The 20,872-nt window shown below is 38.7% G+C and overlaps 1 protein-coding gene across 2 annotated transcripts; it reads right to left on the reverse strand.

Moving 5' to 3' along the window:
* Positions 1-2,048: 2,048 nt before the first annotated feature.
* On the reverse strand, positions 2,049-19,590 carry nt5c2a (5'-nucleotidase, cytosolic IIa). Of its 2 annotated transcripts, none has more exons than XM_083897645.1 (18): positions 19,466-19,590; positions 15,962-16,113; positions 14,284-14,357; positions 12,826-12,943; positions 11,891-11,986; positions 10,493-10,584; positions 9,795-9,852; positions 9,359-9,452; positions 9,210-9,263; positions 9,005-9,088; positions 8,866-8,907; positions 7,013-7,120; positions 6,008-6,074; positions 5,492-5,662; positions 5,230-5,281; positions 4,681-4,741; positions 4,173-4,349; positions 2,049-4,097 (listed from the first exon to the last, which is right to left on the reverse strand). In XM_083897645.1, exons 2-18 carry the CDS (start codon positions 16,060-16,062, stop codon positions 3,873-3,875), a joined length of 1,674 nt encoding a protein of 557 aa, XP_083753771.1. In that variant the 5' UTR covers positions 16,063-16,113; positions 19,466-19,590; the 3' UTR covers positions 2,049-3,872. The 2 variants fall into 2 exon arrangements, with proteins under 2 accessions (XP_083753771.1, XP_083753770.1); XM_083897644.1 differs by having other exon boundaries at positions 15,962-16,062; positions 19,466-19,569.
* Between the last annotated feature and the right edge of the window lie 1,282 nt (positions 19,591-20,872).

The raw sequence follows: 20,872 nt of genomic DNA on the forward strand, positions 1-20,872 counted from the left end.
TAAACACTGGCCTTCAGTGCACAGACATAGTAATAGACACGTGAAACATGCTAACAATAGCCAAATGCGAGTGAACCTTTGACCAGTAGGAATGAAGGACTGAGGCTCTGATCTGATGTTCTGACACAGAGCAAACACTGTCAGCAGATCAGTATTTTAAAGTTCCAGTTAAAAAAGTTCATCCAGGAAGAAGTCACAGGTCTTGTGCTCACTCTTTATGCTTCATATACAGATATCCTGAATACGCCCGACCATACAGCATAACTAGATGTATTCCTTGTGCAAAAGTTCTCAAAACTGTAGAATAAGTTACATTTAGAAAATGCAGTGTGGGAGGGGAGGGGGGGGGGGGGGGCAATGAGAATTCAAAAATACCTTCTGCAGGAAAACCACTCAACCAGGTTATCATCCAGGTTCCCTGTCGGCAGCACTGACTGATGCATTTTGCATTTCAAACTGTGTTCTCAGTAGGTGATATACATTAATGGTTTGTTGGGAAAGAACAATATGATACAAAAGAGGAATAATCAGAACAAATATAACACGTCCTCACGTCTCTCAGTGCTACATCCTCAAAAAGATGATGAAAAAGTGGCTTCTCCCATTTTTTCCCTGTACAAGGGTTTTTGTGGAGTTTTTTCATCTCGATGTGAGGGTCTGAGGATAGAGGGTGACATCTGCTGTATGTACAATGTCAAACCTTTTGGGGTGAACTGTTATGGCTGTTATGTTACTGGCTATATAAGTTATATGTTACTGGCTGTATAAATAAAATTGACCTGACTTTACTACACAATATGGAAGTTATTTAGCCACAACTGTTAATTATTGAATTAGTGCTTTTTTCAGGCTTTGTTTCTGTCCCTTATTTCCGGTGAAGGGCAATCTTAACACACTATGCTTCCAAACTTGTGGCCCTTTTCTATTTTCAACATGACTGTGCCCCTAGTGCACAAAGCAAGACATGGTTTGATGAGCATCGTATGGAGGAACTTGGCCTGGCCTGCACAGAGCCCTGACCTCAACTCCATTGAGCACCATTGGTATGAACTAGAACAGAGATTGTGAGCCAGGCGTCAGCTATGGACTTTTCACAGGAGGAAGATGCATTCCCAATAAGTTCATTTGCTATCCCACCATCCTCCTCTTCCTCACACATACTTCAGACTGTGGTATAGTGAAATGAGATTAACATGGAGCAGGAGATAAGGTGATGGTAAGAGAATATGGGTTTGGTTCCTGGCTCTACATGTCTACATGCTGATGTATTCTGAGACACTTAATAATCAATAAATACACATTTAGGAAAAGTCAGGGTCCCATGGTCTCGTAATATTCAATTTCAACAAAGTTATCACCCTAAAAAAATCTAAAAACAGTGAAAAGGATCTGCCTTAGTAGTTCTAGTGTTAACCCCACGTTGCTCCTGTGCCAGTGTGTATAAAATGAACGGGTGAATAGCAAAACTGAAGTGCAACACAGCATTGCGTGGTCAACAAGACTAGAAAAGTGTTATATAAATGTTATATAACACTTTTATAAGTGTTATAATAACACTTATAAAAGTGTTATATAAATGGAAAGCCTTTTAAAGAAGTGTGGAAGCTGTTATATCTGCAAAAGAGCGACCAACACCATATTTCAGTGGTGTAAATGTGTTTGTTTACATCATTACAGGCGGTGTTGGTGTAATGCTTGGGCGTCCCACTACCTTTGTCCACATAGCATATGTCTAAGGTTTCACCAGGTCACATTATCGGCAGTAGTTAGCTGTAGGCTAATATGACCCAACAGAAAAATCAACTACAATATAAGATCAGAAAATGTATTACAAACATAACACTGTAACTTTAAAAGAGAGTAGCATGCACTAAAAAAACAAAAACACACACACACACACAGCTCACTTTGGCAACACTGGCACTCAAAACAACTGTAGCAGCGTCAGATAATAAAGATAATAATATATGAGCAGAATGACACTGATTAATGACAAAACTTGAATGCAGTAGCTGGTGTTTGACGCAGAGGTAGTTTGTAGATATTTATATCACATGTATAATTCCAATACTTTACAGTAAACTGAAAATTTGCACCTAGATCAACAATACCCAGATACACTGGTTTACAACTGAAAAAAAGGTGGTTTAGGGGTTTAGTTACACTTGAAAGAAAACGTATAATTGTTGTTTTAAACTTGTTTCACTCACAGAAAACAAATGCTTACATCAGTGAGGGATGGAATCCAAAGGTGATGTGAGGGTCAGCACACAGCCACGAGTCAGGTGTGATGCACCCGTCAACAATGGGCCTATAAAGTGTCTCTCAACCTTCAGGCTCCATCTCTCCCTGATATGTAACATCCAACAACAATCAATCAATACTTTAAGGTGAAAACCAAGCTCGTTATAACGAGAAACAGATCACATTATAGAGCTCCGGTAGCTGACAGCACACAAGCAAGGTAACGCAAGGTTACACTTATTACCAGTGTTAAAGTGCGTGTATGTATGGCTTACTGTATTTTTGAGATCAGAAAAAGCCCTTATTTTGTTTGATAAAGCTGTGAATCTGGATACCAACTTCAGCATCGTTACAGGCTCCATAACCAATCAACTTGAATATTTTGTTAATTTTACATGCTACATGTGTAATGACACTTTTTACATTACCCAATTCCGGCACAGTTTAGACATTTCCTTGGTAAATGTTGGAGATTATTGCACGTCTTCAGGATTTTAAGTCCTTTTAACTGATCTCCAGTTGGGCACTGTTTGGTTTGATTCTTGTGTTGGACGTTGTGCTAATGACTCTTCCAGTGCCAACAGTCTGTCAACGCCAGACATAGGATCGGCACGGCTCGCATTGGAACCTCGTCAAAGCAGGCACTTAAAAAAAGTACCAGGTTCTATCACTAGTAAGAAATGTCCAGTCTTGAAAAACAGGGTATTGTAACAATCAGATATATTCTGTAAGGATCTGTGATTTTTTTTGCCTGATCTCTTTGGATTTGAATTGCATGCACAGGGTACATCACCAAAAATATTATTAGCCACTTAACAAAAGGATCACCATAGAAAATCTTCATCAGCTGAAGTTTACAATATCTTAAGAATATGTTCACTCCCTGGACCAAAGTTCTTAGAGAAACTCCATGTTTTTATCTCGTGTGGACGCAGCAGCTGCAGTTTGGTATGTTTGTGTCTCTTACATGTGAACGATAACACTTCTGAAATTACTGACGGAGGCAGCAGTGGATCAACAACTCCTGTGTGCGGTGATGAACATTTTTTGTTTTCCTCTGTAGACCAGTACAGATGAGTGAATGGTTTACAAAGTAACTCAAATATAAGTTTCCAGTCAGAGAAAGCTGTCTAACAGTGAGATAAGGGCACAGCATAGTATCTTAACACTCATTGGCTGCCATTGACTGCTATAGATGTCAAATTCGACCACTGCTCTGAAAATGGCTGGCAGCCAATGAGTGAAGATATAGACACAGGTGTAGATTGTTTTAGGCGAGTCTTTTGGTAAGTGGTTCAAATCTGTTTTTCCTGTTCTGTTTTTAGAGACAGCCTGTTTTATGACACCCCCTATGCCGTGCACAGAATAGTCGTACATAGTGTTGCTGGACTAAGCAGCAGGGGAAGCAAACTGTTCTCAGTGCATACATTCATGTCAGTGACCTCTGTCTCCTGACACACAGAGTAAAGAAAATAAATGATCTTACATTAACGACTGACTTACCTGTAGACAGGTTCAGTTACAATGTGCATCGTCTACTGGATGTAACAGCTAAAGAAAATGTTATTTTCAGATGAACTTGTGTAAAGAGATGGGACTAATCTGCACACTCCATTGCTCTGCTTTATTCATTCCTCCTCCTCATCGTCATCCTCATCGTGGCAGTGTGTAATCTCCTGTGGAGCCTGAGGGAAGAAATGTGGGGGTTTGATCTTGCTGATAGATCGGGTCAACTGGTGTCGTTTGCACTCCATCTCCTTGAAGTCCACATCATGGCGGTTTCGCGTGGCCAGCGGAGACTCTGTGTCGATGATGGCAACGTGAGCGTGATCCACTGTCGACTCATGAGGCATCTAAGAGAGAAAAACCTTCGATGTTATTCTGTGACTCCAAAAAAGCTGATGAAAAATCATTGTGGAATGACTTACTAGTACATGTGCAGCTCTGAACAGATAGCTGAAGGGATAGTAGAGAAGGTTGATGAACGAGGCAGCGTACAGGTCAGCATAGCGCATCACTTGGGAGGCAAACAATGTTTGACGAGAACCACTTCGAAAAAGACTTCCCATCATGCCATAGCACATGTCCATGTCGTGGGTGACTTTCTGTAGAGAACATGGAGACGTTCACAGATATCAGTCCTGGCAGACGAGATTCACAGTAAGACACAGCTTACTAAGACAATGACTCTGCACTGACTGTAATTGTTAATACATGTTTCAAATAAGTTTTAAAGGCGCTATCTGTAAGAACAAATCTTTTGGACGAATCATTTTAATGAACTGATTCAAGTGATTCAGTACACTCAAATGAACTGCCGATCCCATCACTAACGTGGATGCCTCTCAGCATTTTCAGTCAAGTACCCATCACTCTTACATGACTCAAGCTCTGTCAGTAGAATAATAATAATAATAATAATGGAGGAAGTTATACCTTTATCTGTCTTTGCAGGGAGCTGATGTCAGGCTGCTCATTGCTACTAGAGTCCAGATGCCTGAGGACAAAAAAAGTGTAGTCAGATCTGTGACGTCAAAGTCACGTTCAACAACAAATTGCCAAACATCTACCGAATCAGATGTGTGTGTTCAGTCATAAATACTGTAACCTATCTACGTGGGTCGCTTTGGTAACAAAGGCTGCCAACACGGTGGTTCTATTATGTATTCTATGAAAATTTAACCTGTATATTTCAGACTGTCATATATAGGTTGTAATAGTCTTCATGTCTCTAGAACAACAGAGACATATACAAGACAACAGGAAAATAAACCAATAAAACATCATACAAGAAGATGTTCTAAACCATAAAAGTTAGATAAATGTGTGTAGCATCAATGTTTCAGGCGATACACAGTTTACTGGATGAAGTGCTAGACAATTATATAATGAATGAAATACATCACGTTTTCTTTGATCCTTTTCTCTGAAATAACACATCACACAAGAGACAACAAACAGGTGCTTCAGCAAAGAGGAACTCACTTGTAAAGTTCAGCCAGGAAGCATTCCAGGGACTGAAGTTCTTCAAATATGGCTGAAAATAAAACGGTAGCAAAGGTAATTTTCTGATGTTTATGGTGCAATAAATAATGTTCTATACAATGTATTTATCACTGAACTGCTGCTGCTTCTAAAGAAACTTGATTTGAGATCACAGCAGCTGTTCACGTCATTGAAACAGTGGACTTTCAAGGCTATATGTGTATATTGAGTATATTGAGTGAGGGTGTGTGTTGAGTCTCACAGCTCTTGTCAGTCCACACATGCAGCTCCTGGGCCAGCTCAGGTATCACCAAGAAAGTCCTCCAGCCCTGACGCTTCTTAGATTTTAGAATATCACCAAAAATGTGGTCTCCAATATAGACGATATCCTTTCCTTTAGCGCTCAACAGGTCACACACAATGTCTGAGGAACCTGGGAGCAAAATATGTCACTTTGCTGTTTAAATGTTATTTTCCCCTCGAGTCATAGTGACAGCCAGTGGTTAAATGTGGTACTACAAAACAACAACAACAATTACTTTCTGTTTCACCTCATCAGTGGTCTGATAAAATAAATCATTGCTCTGAATTTTTGAAGTACTAGAAAACAACTGCAAAGGAGCGATCAAATTTCCCATTTAAACGAGCATTAATACATTTGTGTTTTGCATTTAACGATGTAGTATATCCTATAAACAAGGCATGAATGCAATCTGTTATATTACTCTGAAGTGACCAGATCCATGAGCAATACAAAACTACCACTTCTGTCTTTTACCTCCAGAGTAAACGATACCATGCTGGAGGGGTCCAGTGTATGTGCCGATCTTCAGCTGACCTGTTGTCTGAAAGACACAAACAATCAGTTTCACACTCACACATTGGTAATGCATCTGTCCTGGCTTTGTTCCAAAGTGTGTCCTTTACTTTACCACACACAAATCGGGGTTATCTGAAGGATTTGAAATGAGGGTAATGAAGAAATCATGACACTGGAAATTAGATCGGGTCGGGGGGGGGGGAAATCAATTCACATAAGAATCGCGATTCTAGTCATCCACAATTCTGAATCAATTGAAGAACATCAAAAATCAATACTAATAATAATATATATATATATTTGGTTTCTATTTTTAAAAACCACACAAAACACCAGTTTGTGTCATTTGTGTACAGTTAATTTTTGTAACTTCTAGGAGAAAAAAGCAGCCTAAGCTTTTATATATGCAAGTTATTTATTTTGTACAGTAAGTAAGTTTTTATTTGTCTTGAATGAATAAATGTTCACTTTTGTCTTAAGTTTGCCTTTGTGTGATTACATCATTTGAATCAGTGTATTTAAAAATCACATTATCTTATACAAACTGTGTTGTTTTGATGCCATAATTTGCCTCAACACACTATGCATTGTATCAATTTTGAACTGAGAATCGTTTGAATCAAGAATCGTATTAATCGAGAATTGATTTTGAATCGAATCATGACACTAAGAATCGGAATTGAATCGTATTGTGAGCCACCCAAAGACTCACATCCCTAGGTAACATGTCTCCTTAAAACTTATGTTTCTTCCTTTCATTCTTAGCACCTTCCAAACATTCCAGAGATAAAAAAAAAAGAAAGGTAGGACAGAAAAGACAAGGCTGAGAAATGAGAAATCCCAATTTGTATGGTGTCAGTGACCAAAAATTTCCGCAGAAAATCACTTGGCCAGATGAAAAGCACCCAGAGTATGGTGGTGTTTTGTCCATGCAGGCTTCCATACTGTACATTACATACTCACAGTATCAACTTGTCGCAGCACTGTTCCTTCTCCAAAGAACACAGGCTTCTTTGCGTCCACCAGGATCAGGTCAAAGTAGGACTTCCAGGGTCGATGGGAGGAACCTGGCTGCAAAAACATCAACATAATCATCTTTAAATTATTAACGCCATACAAAGTGACCTTTTTATTGAGCCATAGAACAAACTACTGTTGTTCAATGATGGGCATAATGCCCAAAATGTTTAAAATCAAGTTAAAACTGAGGGTTATCTCCCAATTCCCAACAAAAGAAATCAGTTTAGACTTGACAAAGAGGATTGTTGATGCTCACAAAGCAGAATTATCTACAAAGTGATCACAGTGTTTCCAAGTGTCAAGAACTGGAGTGAGAAGCTCTGGAGTGAGAAAGATTTCAAAGACTCTGGAAAGAAAAGTGGTGAGAGAGGAGTCCTGTAGGATTCCACTTCCACAGAAAAATGCACAGGTTCCACATAAGCAGAGAGCATCATTGTGCAACAATGGCAAAGAGAAGGACAGTAGTAGAGGAAGAGCTGTCGAGCAAACTAACCCATACTTTCCACCAGACTATGCTGACAACACAAGAGTAGATGGAGAGCTGCAGATGGGAGTGTGGAGACAGGTCCCGTGGCAGGATGCAGTTGATGGAAGACTTTAATGCAAATATGCTGTTGCAAATACAAATATTGGTTCATCAAGCTATGCGTGTGTGAACGTCAATAAACGTCACGAAAGCAGTCATTGCGCGTTATTTATTTTTTATTTAGAAACAGTTCCGAATAAGCCAGGGGAGGAAATATCATAAACACGGCTTCTCAGCAATCGAATCACACTTTATCTCACATCTTCCACCTCTTCTGACAAGCCTGCTCAGCCTTCCCCTGCATCTGTGCCATCTCCCACCATGAGATAGAACACCGAAAGGCATCCTTGTAGCCCCAGAAAGACGAGTTGTACAGGTGGGTTACCTCAGAGTCTTCACCTTCTCTGGCAGCCTCTCATCTTTCAGATAGAACTGCTATAAAACCACTTACTGTCATCTATCACAGCAATGAGTTAAACCAGGTGACATCCTTTACTTTTATAACTGGGAAAATAACAAATACAATAGCATTAATTAGTCTAAACATAACTGTTGTGTGTAATAAATATCTTCTGATTTTAGATTTGTTATATGTATTAGCTACATGGCCCTAAAGTGTAGTGATACAAGGATAACCAGAGCTTCTCATGTCTTGACTATTGCAGGTAAGAGTAGCTGGAGAGAGCAGAACAATGAAAAGGAGAGCAAAAAGTGGGGATATTGAAGGTTTTTTTTCATAAGAAAAGTGCAGAAAGAGAAGGAGGGAAATGAAGGAGAAGGTAGTGAACTGGAGAGACCAGGAGGCTCAAAGCAGAAGAAGACAAATAAGTGAAGGAGAAGAGGATGTGAGGGATGAAGAGGAGGAGACTGATGCAGATTCACAAAGTGAGACAGAGGCAGAGAGTGACAGAGAGGAAGAGGCTCCTCAGTCTTTTAACTTTGGTTTTTAAGATTTTTGATTATTGCACTTTTTATTTTAGATTTTAATTTTGCTATTAATACTTTTACTTTTTAAGAGATTCACTGGGCTTGTTCCTGTTGTTCATGATAAAACAGTTATTAGTTTAAAAGTATTTTTATGTTTGTTGTGTTAAATCCATTTATTACATTTGGGGATTCTTGCACCATCCCTGCTGTTACCTGCCACAATGGCTGCTGAGCAAAGGGATCATTCCTGATAAAGGGCACCACTTTCACACACCATCATTTAACAACATCAATCTGTTTAATTCCAGCTGTATTTCTGATAAAATACATAAATTGTTTTTACCTTTGGGCCGTGGGGAAAGCCAAACAGGTAGGTCATGATTTTCTGTAAGAAACCAGAGTTTTTCACACTGTGGTCCATAACATTAATCATTAACTGTGCATTTTCTACATTAACATGTTGGGCTGAACTTTGATTTAACCTCTGTGTATTTGTAATCGCTGTTGGTGACCAGAAATACTTTGGTGACTTCATTCATGCGACTGAGCAGCAGAGGGAGCTTCGGCTTGAAGAACACAAAAAACATCAACAATTTAAAAAACGACAACAAAACAAAACAAAAACTTAATGTTCTAATATTGCATTAATCACAAAACTTTACCATAAAACAATAAGTATATACTCACATCCTTTACCACATATTTTTCCAGGTTTTCAACAGTTTTTTCTTTTAAGGAACCCTGTGAAACAAAAACAACAACAGTGCTGATGATGAAAAGGCCACTGATTCAGCTCTCTGCATGTAAGTGTCAGATGGAAGAGGATATGCATCTACCATGAAATGAACCCAGTCCACTGCATCCCTGACATCCTGGAACATGCTCTTGTATGACATGAAAAGATCACCATCTTTGAAGCCAGTCTGACAACTACAGACACAGTTGAAATCTTATGTGAATTCGACTTACGGAAGCATTTTGTTAAGTTGTTGTGATCTAGTCCAATTGTGATGTATTTGTTTTCTCAGCTACAGATCACAGTGTGTGTGTGTAGCATTGTGGAAAACAAATATGTTGTACTAATGTGACGAGGCATTTCTCCAAAGCATTGAACTGTGGCAGTTCAATCCTTATGTACTGCGTGACATGGAGTTCTGAATGAGAAGAGCTTCATACAGAACATTGTAAACAGGATGCAACTCTGAACGTTGATCTTATTTCGGAAAGGAAACTTTATATTTGTTTTTTTATGCAACAGTGATGAATCAGCACCTTGAGTATCTGGAACAGTTACTGAAGAAGTCAACCAGGCAGGCTAACAGGTAGGTTTCTGAGGAAGAAGACAGAGACTGAGTATATGATGGTATTTGTGTGGCTTTAAAATTGACACGTTCAGACCTGCTATTAACATCTTTTTTGACTGTTCACACCTTGCAATAACATGTACCCTGGATAGGATTTGGCTTTGCCCACACTGTATTCAAAATACACTGCAATGTTTTTAACAAGTCTGACTGTATAGATCCGCCACAGCCTGTGTTTTATGTGCATGTAAAAGCGAGAAAGAGAATGTTGGGAGGATCTGAGTAAATTAAAGCTTCAATCACTGCTGTCACATACGATTTGAACCATTAGAAAAAATAAATGTGTTAGTGACTACAAATACATTAAGGTATGGGTGCCGTTTATAGGACATATTGCATTCATACAGTCAGACAGACATTAATACCAGGTTGAGACATGGTCTTGTGCACAACGGTTAATCAATACAATTCAATTAAGACATTATTACAGACACAAGTCCTTTTCCTACTTTAATTGATTATTTCAAATTGTAACATTTAAGATTTTAGCATTAGCATTTCAAATAGCTTAGGGCCAGTTCAAACTGTGATAATGATACTGAGTCTAAGAGTCACTCACTCTCTAAAAAAAAGAATTTAAACATTGCAGATAATGTCTTCTCTTACCAGGTAGATTGAAGAGGGTATTGAGGATGTAAAAGCGGTCAGTGTCTCCACGTTGAATGAATTTGTTGGCATAGATGTCTCTAATGTCAGGTCTGGCCAGAGTGAGTACAGAAACATTCATCCAGGTCAATTCAGAAACGTTCATTTAACTATTTCTGATCAAGTTACATGCATACGTGTCTTGCATATGTAAAGGTTTACATTATTGTTATCTGCTCACGCAGAACAGCTTTTTTTAATTATTGCATTTAGGCTAAATATTTAGTTCTATAAATCTACAAAGACAATTAAAAAACAGAATGATTACATTATGTGTAATTAAGTTTAATTGAACTACGTGACAGCTATATAGCTATATACAGTATTGTGCAAAAGTTTTCGGTGTTGGCCAAATGGTGTAAAATAGGTATGCTTTCATAAACATGAATTCCAATTGTTAATCAATTTACAAAAAGCAAATTGAGCTAACATTTGTTGTGACCACCCATTGCGTTCGCAAGCCTACACGCAGTTGTTGAAGGAACATGGTTCACGCAACGAAAACATAAACGCACAAAGAAAAACTTGCAGTTATTGTTATGTGACAAAACAGAGTAACTATCCAAAAATTTTCAAAGTGAACTGTTCACGCTCATAGTTCACCATTTCAATTTTGAACTAGTTCAAAGTTCAGTTAATTTTTTTTTAGGTGACAAATGGAAATGAAAGACAGAACTTGTTTTTCAAACTATGACTCATTAACGGACTCTATTTTTCCCTTTTTTCCTATTAAGAGGAGTTTTCCCTGAGATCAGATATCTGGGATTTATTTACCTGTGTTTTGACTTGTGATCTGTAGTTGTGCTTTGTTTGTCACTCCATGTATAAGTCAATGAAGAAACTTGAGTGCTGTTCCCATCATATTATTTAATTGCCTTGTTAACGCTGTCGGCAGTAATATGTTTATTTTCGCCATCGTGTCTGACCTTGTCTATGTGTACAGTGTGTTTTCCTGCTACTTTAAAGCTGTATGTGTCGCTGTGCGTTGTTTATGAAGGTTAGCAGTATTCTGGTACTCAATTGCTTGAGTGCCGACATGTGCGCCGTCTCTGGTGAGCGCTTGTTTTCAATACCCACTTAGTCAATGGAGGGCCGTGTTATATTATGTGCTCCATGTTTAGATTGATGTGTGTGAATTTCGCACAGTTTGTCAATAATAGCTTTTACACAGGGGGGTGTATCAATATGGATAAAAACAACAACAACCATCTCTTGAGTGGATGCTGCCTGGACACAGTAAAGGCATTAGTAAGAACTCTCATTCTCAGATGTAAAACCAAGGTTGTAATACAACCCAAATATTCGTTAAAAGTGTGGTGGTGAACTAAAGCGACGTATAATAAGAGTAGAAGACCTCACCCTCTTAGGAAGTTGAACCCATGCACACACACCAGGATGTTCCCATAGGCATCCACTTTGAGTAGGTTTCCATATACTGTGTCAAACACCAGCCCTCTAAACAGGAGACAGAGAACAGACAACACTGTGGTATGATATGTAAAAATAGAGCTAATGTCACAGGGCAGGGAACGAGGCTGTTAACATCCACAGACTTATGACTGGCAATAAAAAAGTTTGGATGCAAATTCACAGCTTCCCGATCAGCATTTAAAGAGCCCATATTATACCCTATTGTATAGGGTATGTTGTTGTTTTGCTCTTATTTTGGGCCTGGATCCGCAAATCTTGGTCGTAGAGTGATTAAAAATGGTACCGTAGGGATCTGTGAATTCTCCGTTGTCCAGCTGACCCGTTTTTTTTGTTTTGTTTACATAATCTTTTCAATGTGTGCACTGTAACGGTGTTTTTCGCTCTTGCTGGTTTTATCCATTGGTGTTTTAACTGTGTTTCGTTAACATAAGAATGTTTTTTATGGGCGTTTAGCTGAGTTTCTGACCTTTCTGTGGGTAAGCCCCATGTCTGTGTTTATTAAAGTTAGACATGGTTTTAGGACGTTTTTGTCACTGCGTGTGGTGCTGCCCCCAGTCCCAGGGGAAACAGGGAAGAAGAGGTTAAGGGAAACTTACAATGGTTGTTTCTTACTGATGTTTAAGTGTGTTTATGTAAGTGTGTCTAAAGGAAGATGTATTGCTGCAGGCCTGGAATAATGTCAGCTGCGCCTTTTTTAATACCTATTGTAAGGACAAGATATATTCAGTCAGTTCTGTGATATATTGCTCTTTTCTTTCTTTTTTTTAAGTGCAGAGCTTGAAACTGGCACTGGTACTGCTCTTCAGTAGTAAACATGGCACGGTCTTGAGCTCTAGTGACAAAAAAAGGCTCTATGAACCAACCTGGTGGGGAACGAGGGGTCGTAGACAAAGTTGAGTAGCTCTTGTGGATATCCAATGGAAACCAGGCGCTCCACTGTCAAGTCAAATCCCAGTGATTCGTACTCAGGAGATTTATACACTACATAAACAGTCAAGGAGACAAATTTATGTTCACAACAAACTTCTCACCCCATAAAGGCAATGCACCACAAACAATGAAGCACAATGCAGTTGATGCACTATTGCTCGAAGGCTAATTTCTCTAAGAAAGCAAATCTTAGGTCTATTAACCTAATATCAGCATCAGTTTTCAGAAATTGTCTCATTTAGTCACACACCAACCAAATTATAATACAATCAGCTTTAAATTTCAATTTATATCAAATAGGAAGTGATAAAGTCTTTATTTACTGACAACATTGTACATTGTTAATAATGGCACTTTTTCCATTACCCAGTTCCAGCACGGCATGACTTGGCACTTTTATTTTTGCTTTTCCATTAGCGAAAGTACCTGGTTTTCCTGATGACTTCATCTGCAACATTCACCAAGAAAATGTCTAAAATCTCTCTCTATATATATATATAACAGAGGGTTCTGGTGTGTTGAGCAACAGCACTCGTGAGCAGTGAATCGCATCACAACCAGATGGTGTCAGAGTCTGAAAAGAGTCTGAGCTCCAGTCATCTACGAAGTACTGAACGATTCTGTGAGCAAATCTTTTTAATGAACTGATTCTAATGATTCAATACACTGAAAACAACTGCAAGTCAATATTCACTAGTTTGTGTTTGTCGCATATAAAAAGAAGTCACGCCAGCTTCATGCAGCAGTGCTATGATGACGGGTTAGGGGTTAGGGCTACCCTAACCCAGCAGAGGCGAGCCATGGTGGAACCGTATAGTGGAAAAGCGCCATTATCGTTTTTCGACTTTTATTTTTTCAGTTAGAATATTGCACAAAAGATGTAGCTAAATACGATATATGCAGCACTGCCATAAGGGGGTTTCTAGAGATGTTTAAGGCCCTGTTATTAGGAAAGCTTAAATATTCCTACATTGCTAAGTAGTGCTGCTAGAGTTAGCCAATAGATCATAAAAGTCACTGAACGGGTAACTATAAAAACTGGCAAAAACTGGAGAAACTTGGTAAGAACATCACAGGGCATGAGACAAACGGGAACCTTCCAGAGAGAAAGACTTGGATTTTCTCTCTGGAAATAAAAGTGGTTATAAGAAGTATTTTAGTTTTTTTTCTAACAAAAAAAATTGTGGGGTTATACATATTTCAACAAATAGAAAAAAATGTTCTATTTGTTGATGTATAACCCCAGAATTTTTTTTTATGGGATTATTTAATAATCCCATAAATAATCAAGGGAGACACAAACATGTGCAGTATTTCAGGATCACTTATGTATGACTGGAAAAAGGGCATGCATCCTCAACATGTGTTGGTCTTGGCTGATATGCACTTACCTGCCACAGTGTAATCCATATCAAAACCAAAACACTTGATTTTCTCCATGGCCAAGCTTCTGTTGACAAACACTCTGGAGGGTGAGAATAAAGAATCAGAGAATTTGTCACACAGCGTTGAAAAATCAATTGTTTTCAAATTGAAATTTGTAATACAATTAGCAAACTGTGACCACTGCAACTTCTTCTTTGGTTTGTTTTGTAGTCCCTCTGATAGTTCTAGTACAGGTCACTTCCGGATTATGCAATTAGCATTTATCAAAATTGGATTAAACGCATTAAACGCTTATGCATTTCTGCACAAAATCGGAAATTGGAAAAAAAAGTCGTTATCTGTTTTTTCATTTGGATTTTGAAAACAAATATTGAGAAAATAATTTTTTTATTTCTGGTTTTATTTTGAAAAACAAATGAAAGGATGATACACGGATTTTATATGCCGAGATTCTTTTTTCTTCAAATTTTGGGCCCTACAATTTAGCGATTCTAATCATCCTCGATTCTGAATCGATTCATACACAAAAATCGATTAAAATTATTATTATTTTTTAAAGTTTCTATTTTGAAAAACCAAACAGTTTTTGTGTACAGTTTATTTGTGTAACTTCTGGGAGAAAAAGGCAGGTAGTCTAAGCTTTAAATGCAAGTTATTTTTTTGTACAGTTAGTAAGTCTTTATTTGTTTTGAATGAATAAATGTTAACTTTTGTCTTAAGTTTGCCTGTGTGATCACATTATAACATTATCTTATACAAACTGTACTGTTTCGATGCCATAATTTGCCTTAACACACTATGCATTGTATCAATTTTTGAATTGAGAATCGTATGAATCGAATCGGTTGAATCGAGAATCGATTTTGAATCGAATGGTGACCCTAAGAATCGGAATCGAATCAAATCGTGACCCACCCAAAGATTCACATCCCCTCTACAATTCATTGTTGTGGGTTCAGGGAGGACATGCCCCAACATGATTTCGTCATACGGACTGATGCATGCTTGGACGGTACGCAAGACCTCCAACGGACAACGCTATGCAAACAAAAGAGTGATAGAGAAGCTTGCACAAGGAGATATGGTCAAAATTCAAATGCCTGAAAAGTGAAAAATGTTGTTGGTAATTTTTATTTTCATTTAAGTGAATCTTTTAAAATAATGACATCAGGCATGAGAATGGTGCTTTGGCGTGTCCTAGTGGTGATATGCGGTAACTGCATATCACCATGTGAAAAACTGACTTGCCAATTGAGCCCCTCCAAAAACAATTTCACCAGCCGCCACTTAATGGGTCGATAGGGGGGCACCCGACACTCGGAGCCTGAGGGCCGTTGCCTAAATGCATCAGTGACCAGCCGCAAGTGTCTTATAATGTGGGTTCTTTACAATGTAATGTTTATTTTTTACTAAGTTTGTATAGGTTTTTCTTTTAAACGCTGTGATTAATCTGATTAAAATTATTTATCTTTTGACAGCCCTAATATTTACGTAAATGTATCCTGCTGTAAAAGTAAAAACCACCTCTGTAACAATAGAGTTCACAAGAGTGTTTCTAAAATCTGAATACATTATTAAGTCTAGGGTAATTAATGTGTAGCATCTTCGATGCTAGGACAACATAAAGCAGAATGTGTAGAATAACACCAGTGTAAGCTTCATGTCAGGATCAGTAGCACATACCTGTGGTGGGCCTCACGTCGGTACTTTTTCATGGCCACACCGTCCATGTTGGCTGGTAGTTCAGCATAGTTCTGCAGACGGTCACTCCATGAAGTTGTCATCTTGAACCGTTGTAAAAGTAACCGTTGTTGAGAAGAAATAACCTGTTAAACCTAGAAACACACAATAATAACAGAGGTGTATGTCAATGATGCCTGCTGTTACTATTGTACCAAAAATGAGCAGTTCAGCAAGGAATGGTATACTCTAGCTTTCCTAAGCATTTCTCACAAATGTGGCAATACAATTACTAAAACCTAAATGGTAAGAGCTTTAAACACTGATGATGTTTGTGTCTTTCCTTCCTGTCCACTCTCTCTGTCCTCATCTTGCAGGCTGCAGGATGCAGATCCAGTTTTACTATGTAGTATGCAGTAGTATTACTATGCTAATTAAAGTTGATATTGGTATACTTTATTTTAATTATTTTTAAATCAACAATCTCTGCTTGTATAAATGACATTGTAGTACTATAAGCATGGCATAACTGATTCAGAAATGTCCTCTCTAAACCTTTAACCTGACTGTGATACAGTATATCTGCTCTCTCTCTTCTGTCTATACCTCACCTCCCTCTTTCACTCCCACAACATTGACATTATTGATGAATAAGATCTTCATATACTTAGTATAATAAGTTGTGAGGGGCTGTATGACCTGCGCATTGTGTTTTATTTTGAAAGGGGGGCAGAAGTGTTTTACTTTGATTCTGTGTCAAACTTGCTGTCTAGTGCGATCTGCTCTGTTGAGCTTGACGCGATTTAGCGACGGCAACGGCAAAAACTGAACTGCTACCTATCGATAGCGCTGCGGTGCTGCGAGCCGCTTCTGGCACACTTTTCTAGCCGATATATATTGAATTTTTACCTCACTTTTCTCACATTTAGCTTACTTTCCTCACATTAGGCTAATTTTCTTGACATTTAAGGTACACATTAAATGTTGAATCTAACTGGCAAACCTAAATCTAAATGCAAAATCTAAATACTAAATCTTTAAGTGTCTTCTACACACAGGTTGAGACGGACCACAGAGTAAAAACAATGAAAAGTGTGCTCTTAAGAGTCTATTCAGATCCCCTGCACTTCGACGTGACTGTACTGGATCCTCGTCATAAAAATTATGACTTGAATTTGAGGATAAAGCAGCGCTAGATCCAGGCTGCATTTGATATGGAGAGCCCGCTTGGACACAGAGTGATGCGTACACATAGTCCCAGCCATAACAAAAAAATTAGATTACAATTCTTTCGGTGTTTCGGTTTTCTACCTAGTGTTCCATGATTTCCGGTTTCGGCCAACAATTTTCATTTTGGTGCATTACTACATGTAATATAATGGCAGGGGAAACACTGCTTTTTAAGGCTCATTTAGTTCAGTCATCAATAAAAACTATGCTCATCCCATCTCCATCTCTCTTGATATATACCGTAGGTGCTTGATACTGAGGGTGAGTGAGGACCCCTGCCAGTTTATCATACAAGACTCCATCGTGGCATCAGAAATGATATGCATCCACTTTAGTCAATGCATCAGCTTCCCCCTTCTCCGCTTGCATCATGTACTGAATTCAGATGGCTTAAAAAGTAAGTTATGCTTGGAAATTCACCTTGGTGAATGGGATACAGCTTGATGACACATATGCTTTAGGCACCAGTGAGTGGATTAATGACGAGACAAAGTGGCTCTGTCTGCAGTGGCCCGATATCCACTCGTACCTGATCAACACTCTGAGTCTTTATTCCAAGGAGAACTTAAAGTCCTACACGACTCTGGATGCTTATGAAAGTGAACGGTTACAGTATTAGCAACACAACAGATTTTTACCGGCTGCTTCCTACAGCTCCACAAACTACCATGGGAAGGGCGACCAGAACAAGTACGGCGGATAACTTTAAGAGTGTCTTTAAGAGGTTTTATTCTACACACAACTTAATAGGTTGTAAACCGACAAAGCAAACAGCTTCTGATGATCAGTTACAGATGAAAAACAGGAAAATACACATGCTCCATACCTGCTGGAAAGTGCTACACAACTAGCAAAACAACCGGAGTACATTAGCATCTAAGCTTGACTTAAACCTGAGTTTAATTACGCTGTTGCTCTCAAACATTGTTTTTTAACATTGTTATGCATAGTAATAATGACTTTATTCGTGTTAGCTTGTTACATGACGCCAAAAATTAACGTAACGTAAATTGATAACTGATATGGCGTGAGCACGGCAAATTCTTGTGTCTTTCATCATTTGCTCGTTCCAGTCGCTCCTCCTGATGTCTTGCAACCAAAGACGTCTCCGGTTAGCCTTGAAAGGGCTGCGACTCGGTATCCGGTAAAACTTCAGGGCTTTTGTCTTGTTTGTGATAACGATTAGCGCAACCGACAGCACAACAAGACATGTTGTTGCGTTGCTCACAATAGCGCTTTCTGCAACCGACATGCGCAGTAGAGAGAAGGTGACGCACGCGTGACGTCGGCTGCCAAGGGGTCGATATCACTTCAGTTAATGGTCATAAATGAAACATGGACTGTGTGTTTTCTGAAGTATATACATTTGCTGAAGAAGCAAATGTACTTTAAAAGATCAAATAATGTTTTCATGTTTTGTAAAACTTGAGGATCAAAGATCAAAGATCTTCAAAAACCCAGATTTGTTTCTAAATTAAGTGTCAATACAACACTTAACAATACTGTTGTAGTAAAATTGGCAGACCTTGAGTGAAGTTTATAGAAAATGTCACTACACTGTATTATGTGAAATTGCAAATTATGATGAGTTAAAAAAAAAAAAAGATGATGGAAAAAATATTCAAAACATATTCTTTCCTAATGAGTTTTGTATCATAAACAGTGACATTTCCAGAAAGTTTAATGACACTACACTATCATGGTGAGGTTGTTGACATTAATAATATTCACAAAGATTATATAAAAACATGTTTTCTTCAAGTTGATTGGAGTAGAACAACCTGCAGGACACCAGTGCGGTGGGCAGAACGTTTGAATACTTTACACTGTATTATAGTGACGTTAATGACAATTATTACTAATAAATATTTACAAAAATGACAGAAAAACATATTGTTTTCAAAACAGAGTGTCTCAGTATAATCCAAATGAAACACGTACGGTAAGTTTAATGGCAGTGCGCTGTATCATGGTGAAGTTATGGTTTGTTTTTGTTTTTAAATAGCGTAAACACACACCAACACACTCAAACAACGCCAACTTAGTTCACTTTAGTTTTCAGAAGTTCGTTTGGAGTATTTTGATGTACATTTTATCAAGTATTTCAAGGAGCAAAGTCGTGTACTTGATATCAAAACAAGTGAACAGCTGTTGTAGGAATACTACACTATACTGCTATACTATAGTTAGCTCTCGTTCCTTTGACGGACAGCAATGCTGTGTCTGTACTTTCAAAACATAAATAAAACATAGCAGTTAGCTCGTAAGTTTTCGTACCTTCATAAAAAGAAGAAGCAGAGAACCGTGACTGCTCCTGAAGCAACAGGGTCGTTTCCTGACCCACATTCACTGAACACGGGATCAACACGCCCGTTGTCTTTACCATGGAAGGTTCTTCCTCTTCTTCTTCTTCTTCGTTTATTGGCGGTTGGTAACCACGTTAGACGCACGTGCTGCCGCCTACTGGAATGGAAACGGGACAGAAAAAAAGATTCGTCTGTTCAGAGTAGTATCTAGCTACACGATAATATTGGTCTGTTCGGGCACTCTAAAGTGCATTGTTACCTTCCACTGCGCTAAAATGTCGTTGTTACACCTTTGGAGATGATGAGGAGCGAAGTAAGTAGTTTATAGTGCCATCTAGAGGAGAGGCTGAAATTTACAACAAAGAACTGCTCCTCTGCTCACCCCCTCCCTTCCCTGAGCGCTACGGTGTTATTTTACATGACTTTTTGAAACACTAAGAAAATTAAACAAAAACTATTATACAGCGACTAGACAATGCAGGAGCACATCATATGTATAAAAAAGTGGACTTTGGGTCATATAAACCCATAAATACTACACAATGTACCTTTAAAGGTGAAGTAAGTCGTTTATAGTGCCATCTAGAGGAGAGGCTGAAATTTACAACAAAGAACTGCTCCTCTGCTCACCCCCTCCCTTCCCTGAGCGCTACAGTATCCTCAGCAGGTCAAATGTCGTCCTCGTTGTCTTTCTCCGTGTCAGCAGATGAGGTTCGTGAGGCGAGGGAGAGGGCGGAGCTACCGCGGCCATAGCAGACGAAGCGGAGAGAGAGGAGGCGGGACTTCAGCTACAAGTAAAGAGACGCTTGATTTGTTCTCTCGCGTTTGTCCTTACAGGCTCCTGTAGAAACATGGCGTCTCTCTGCTAACAGTGGCTATGCAACCACGGCCCACGACCATGTTATTTTACATGACTTTTTGAAACACTACGAAAATGAAACAAAAACTATTATACAGCGACTAGACAATGCAGGAGCACATAATATGTATAAAAAGTGGATTTTGGGTTATATAAACCCATAAATACTACAAAGTGTCCCTTTAAGTTAAATTAACTAATTGGCCAGTGAATCTTAAAACAAGCCATGCAATGGTCACATTTAAAAGTAAAATAAATCAACATAAATAAAAAACTTATGGAGCAGTTTTTTTTCTGCACACTGCTCCTGTGCTGTACTTTTCTTGCTCGCCTGCATCATGTGTCTCTCCGTCTCCAATCGGTCTCTCCGTATCTAACAGACTGGATCATTCTCTATGTGCAGTTTTATCCCCATATCTTAATAATGATCTTTATGACGAGGATGGAGTACAGTCGTGATGAAGTGCAGGGGATCTGAGTAGATCTTAGTAAAACGTGACAGACTCTTAAGAGCAGAGC

The sequence above is a fragment of the Microchirus variegatus genome (assembly GCF_963457635.1).
Source record: "Microchirus variegatus genome assembly, chromosome: 11".
NCBI lineage: Eukaryota > Metazoa > Chordata > Actinopteri > Pleuronectiformes > Soleidae > Microchirus > Microchirus variegatus.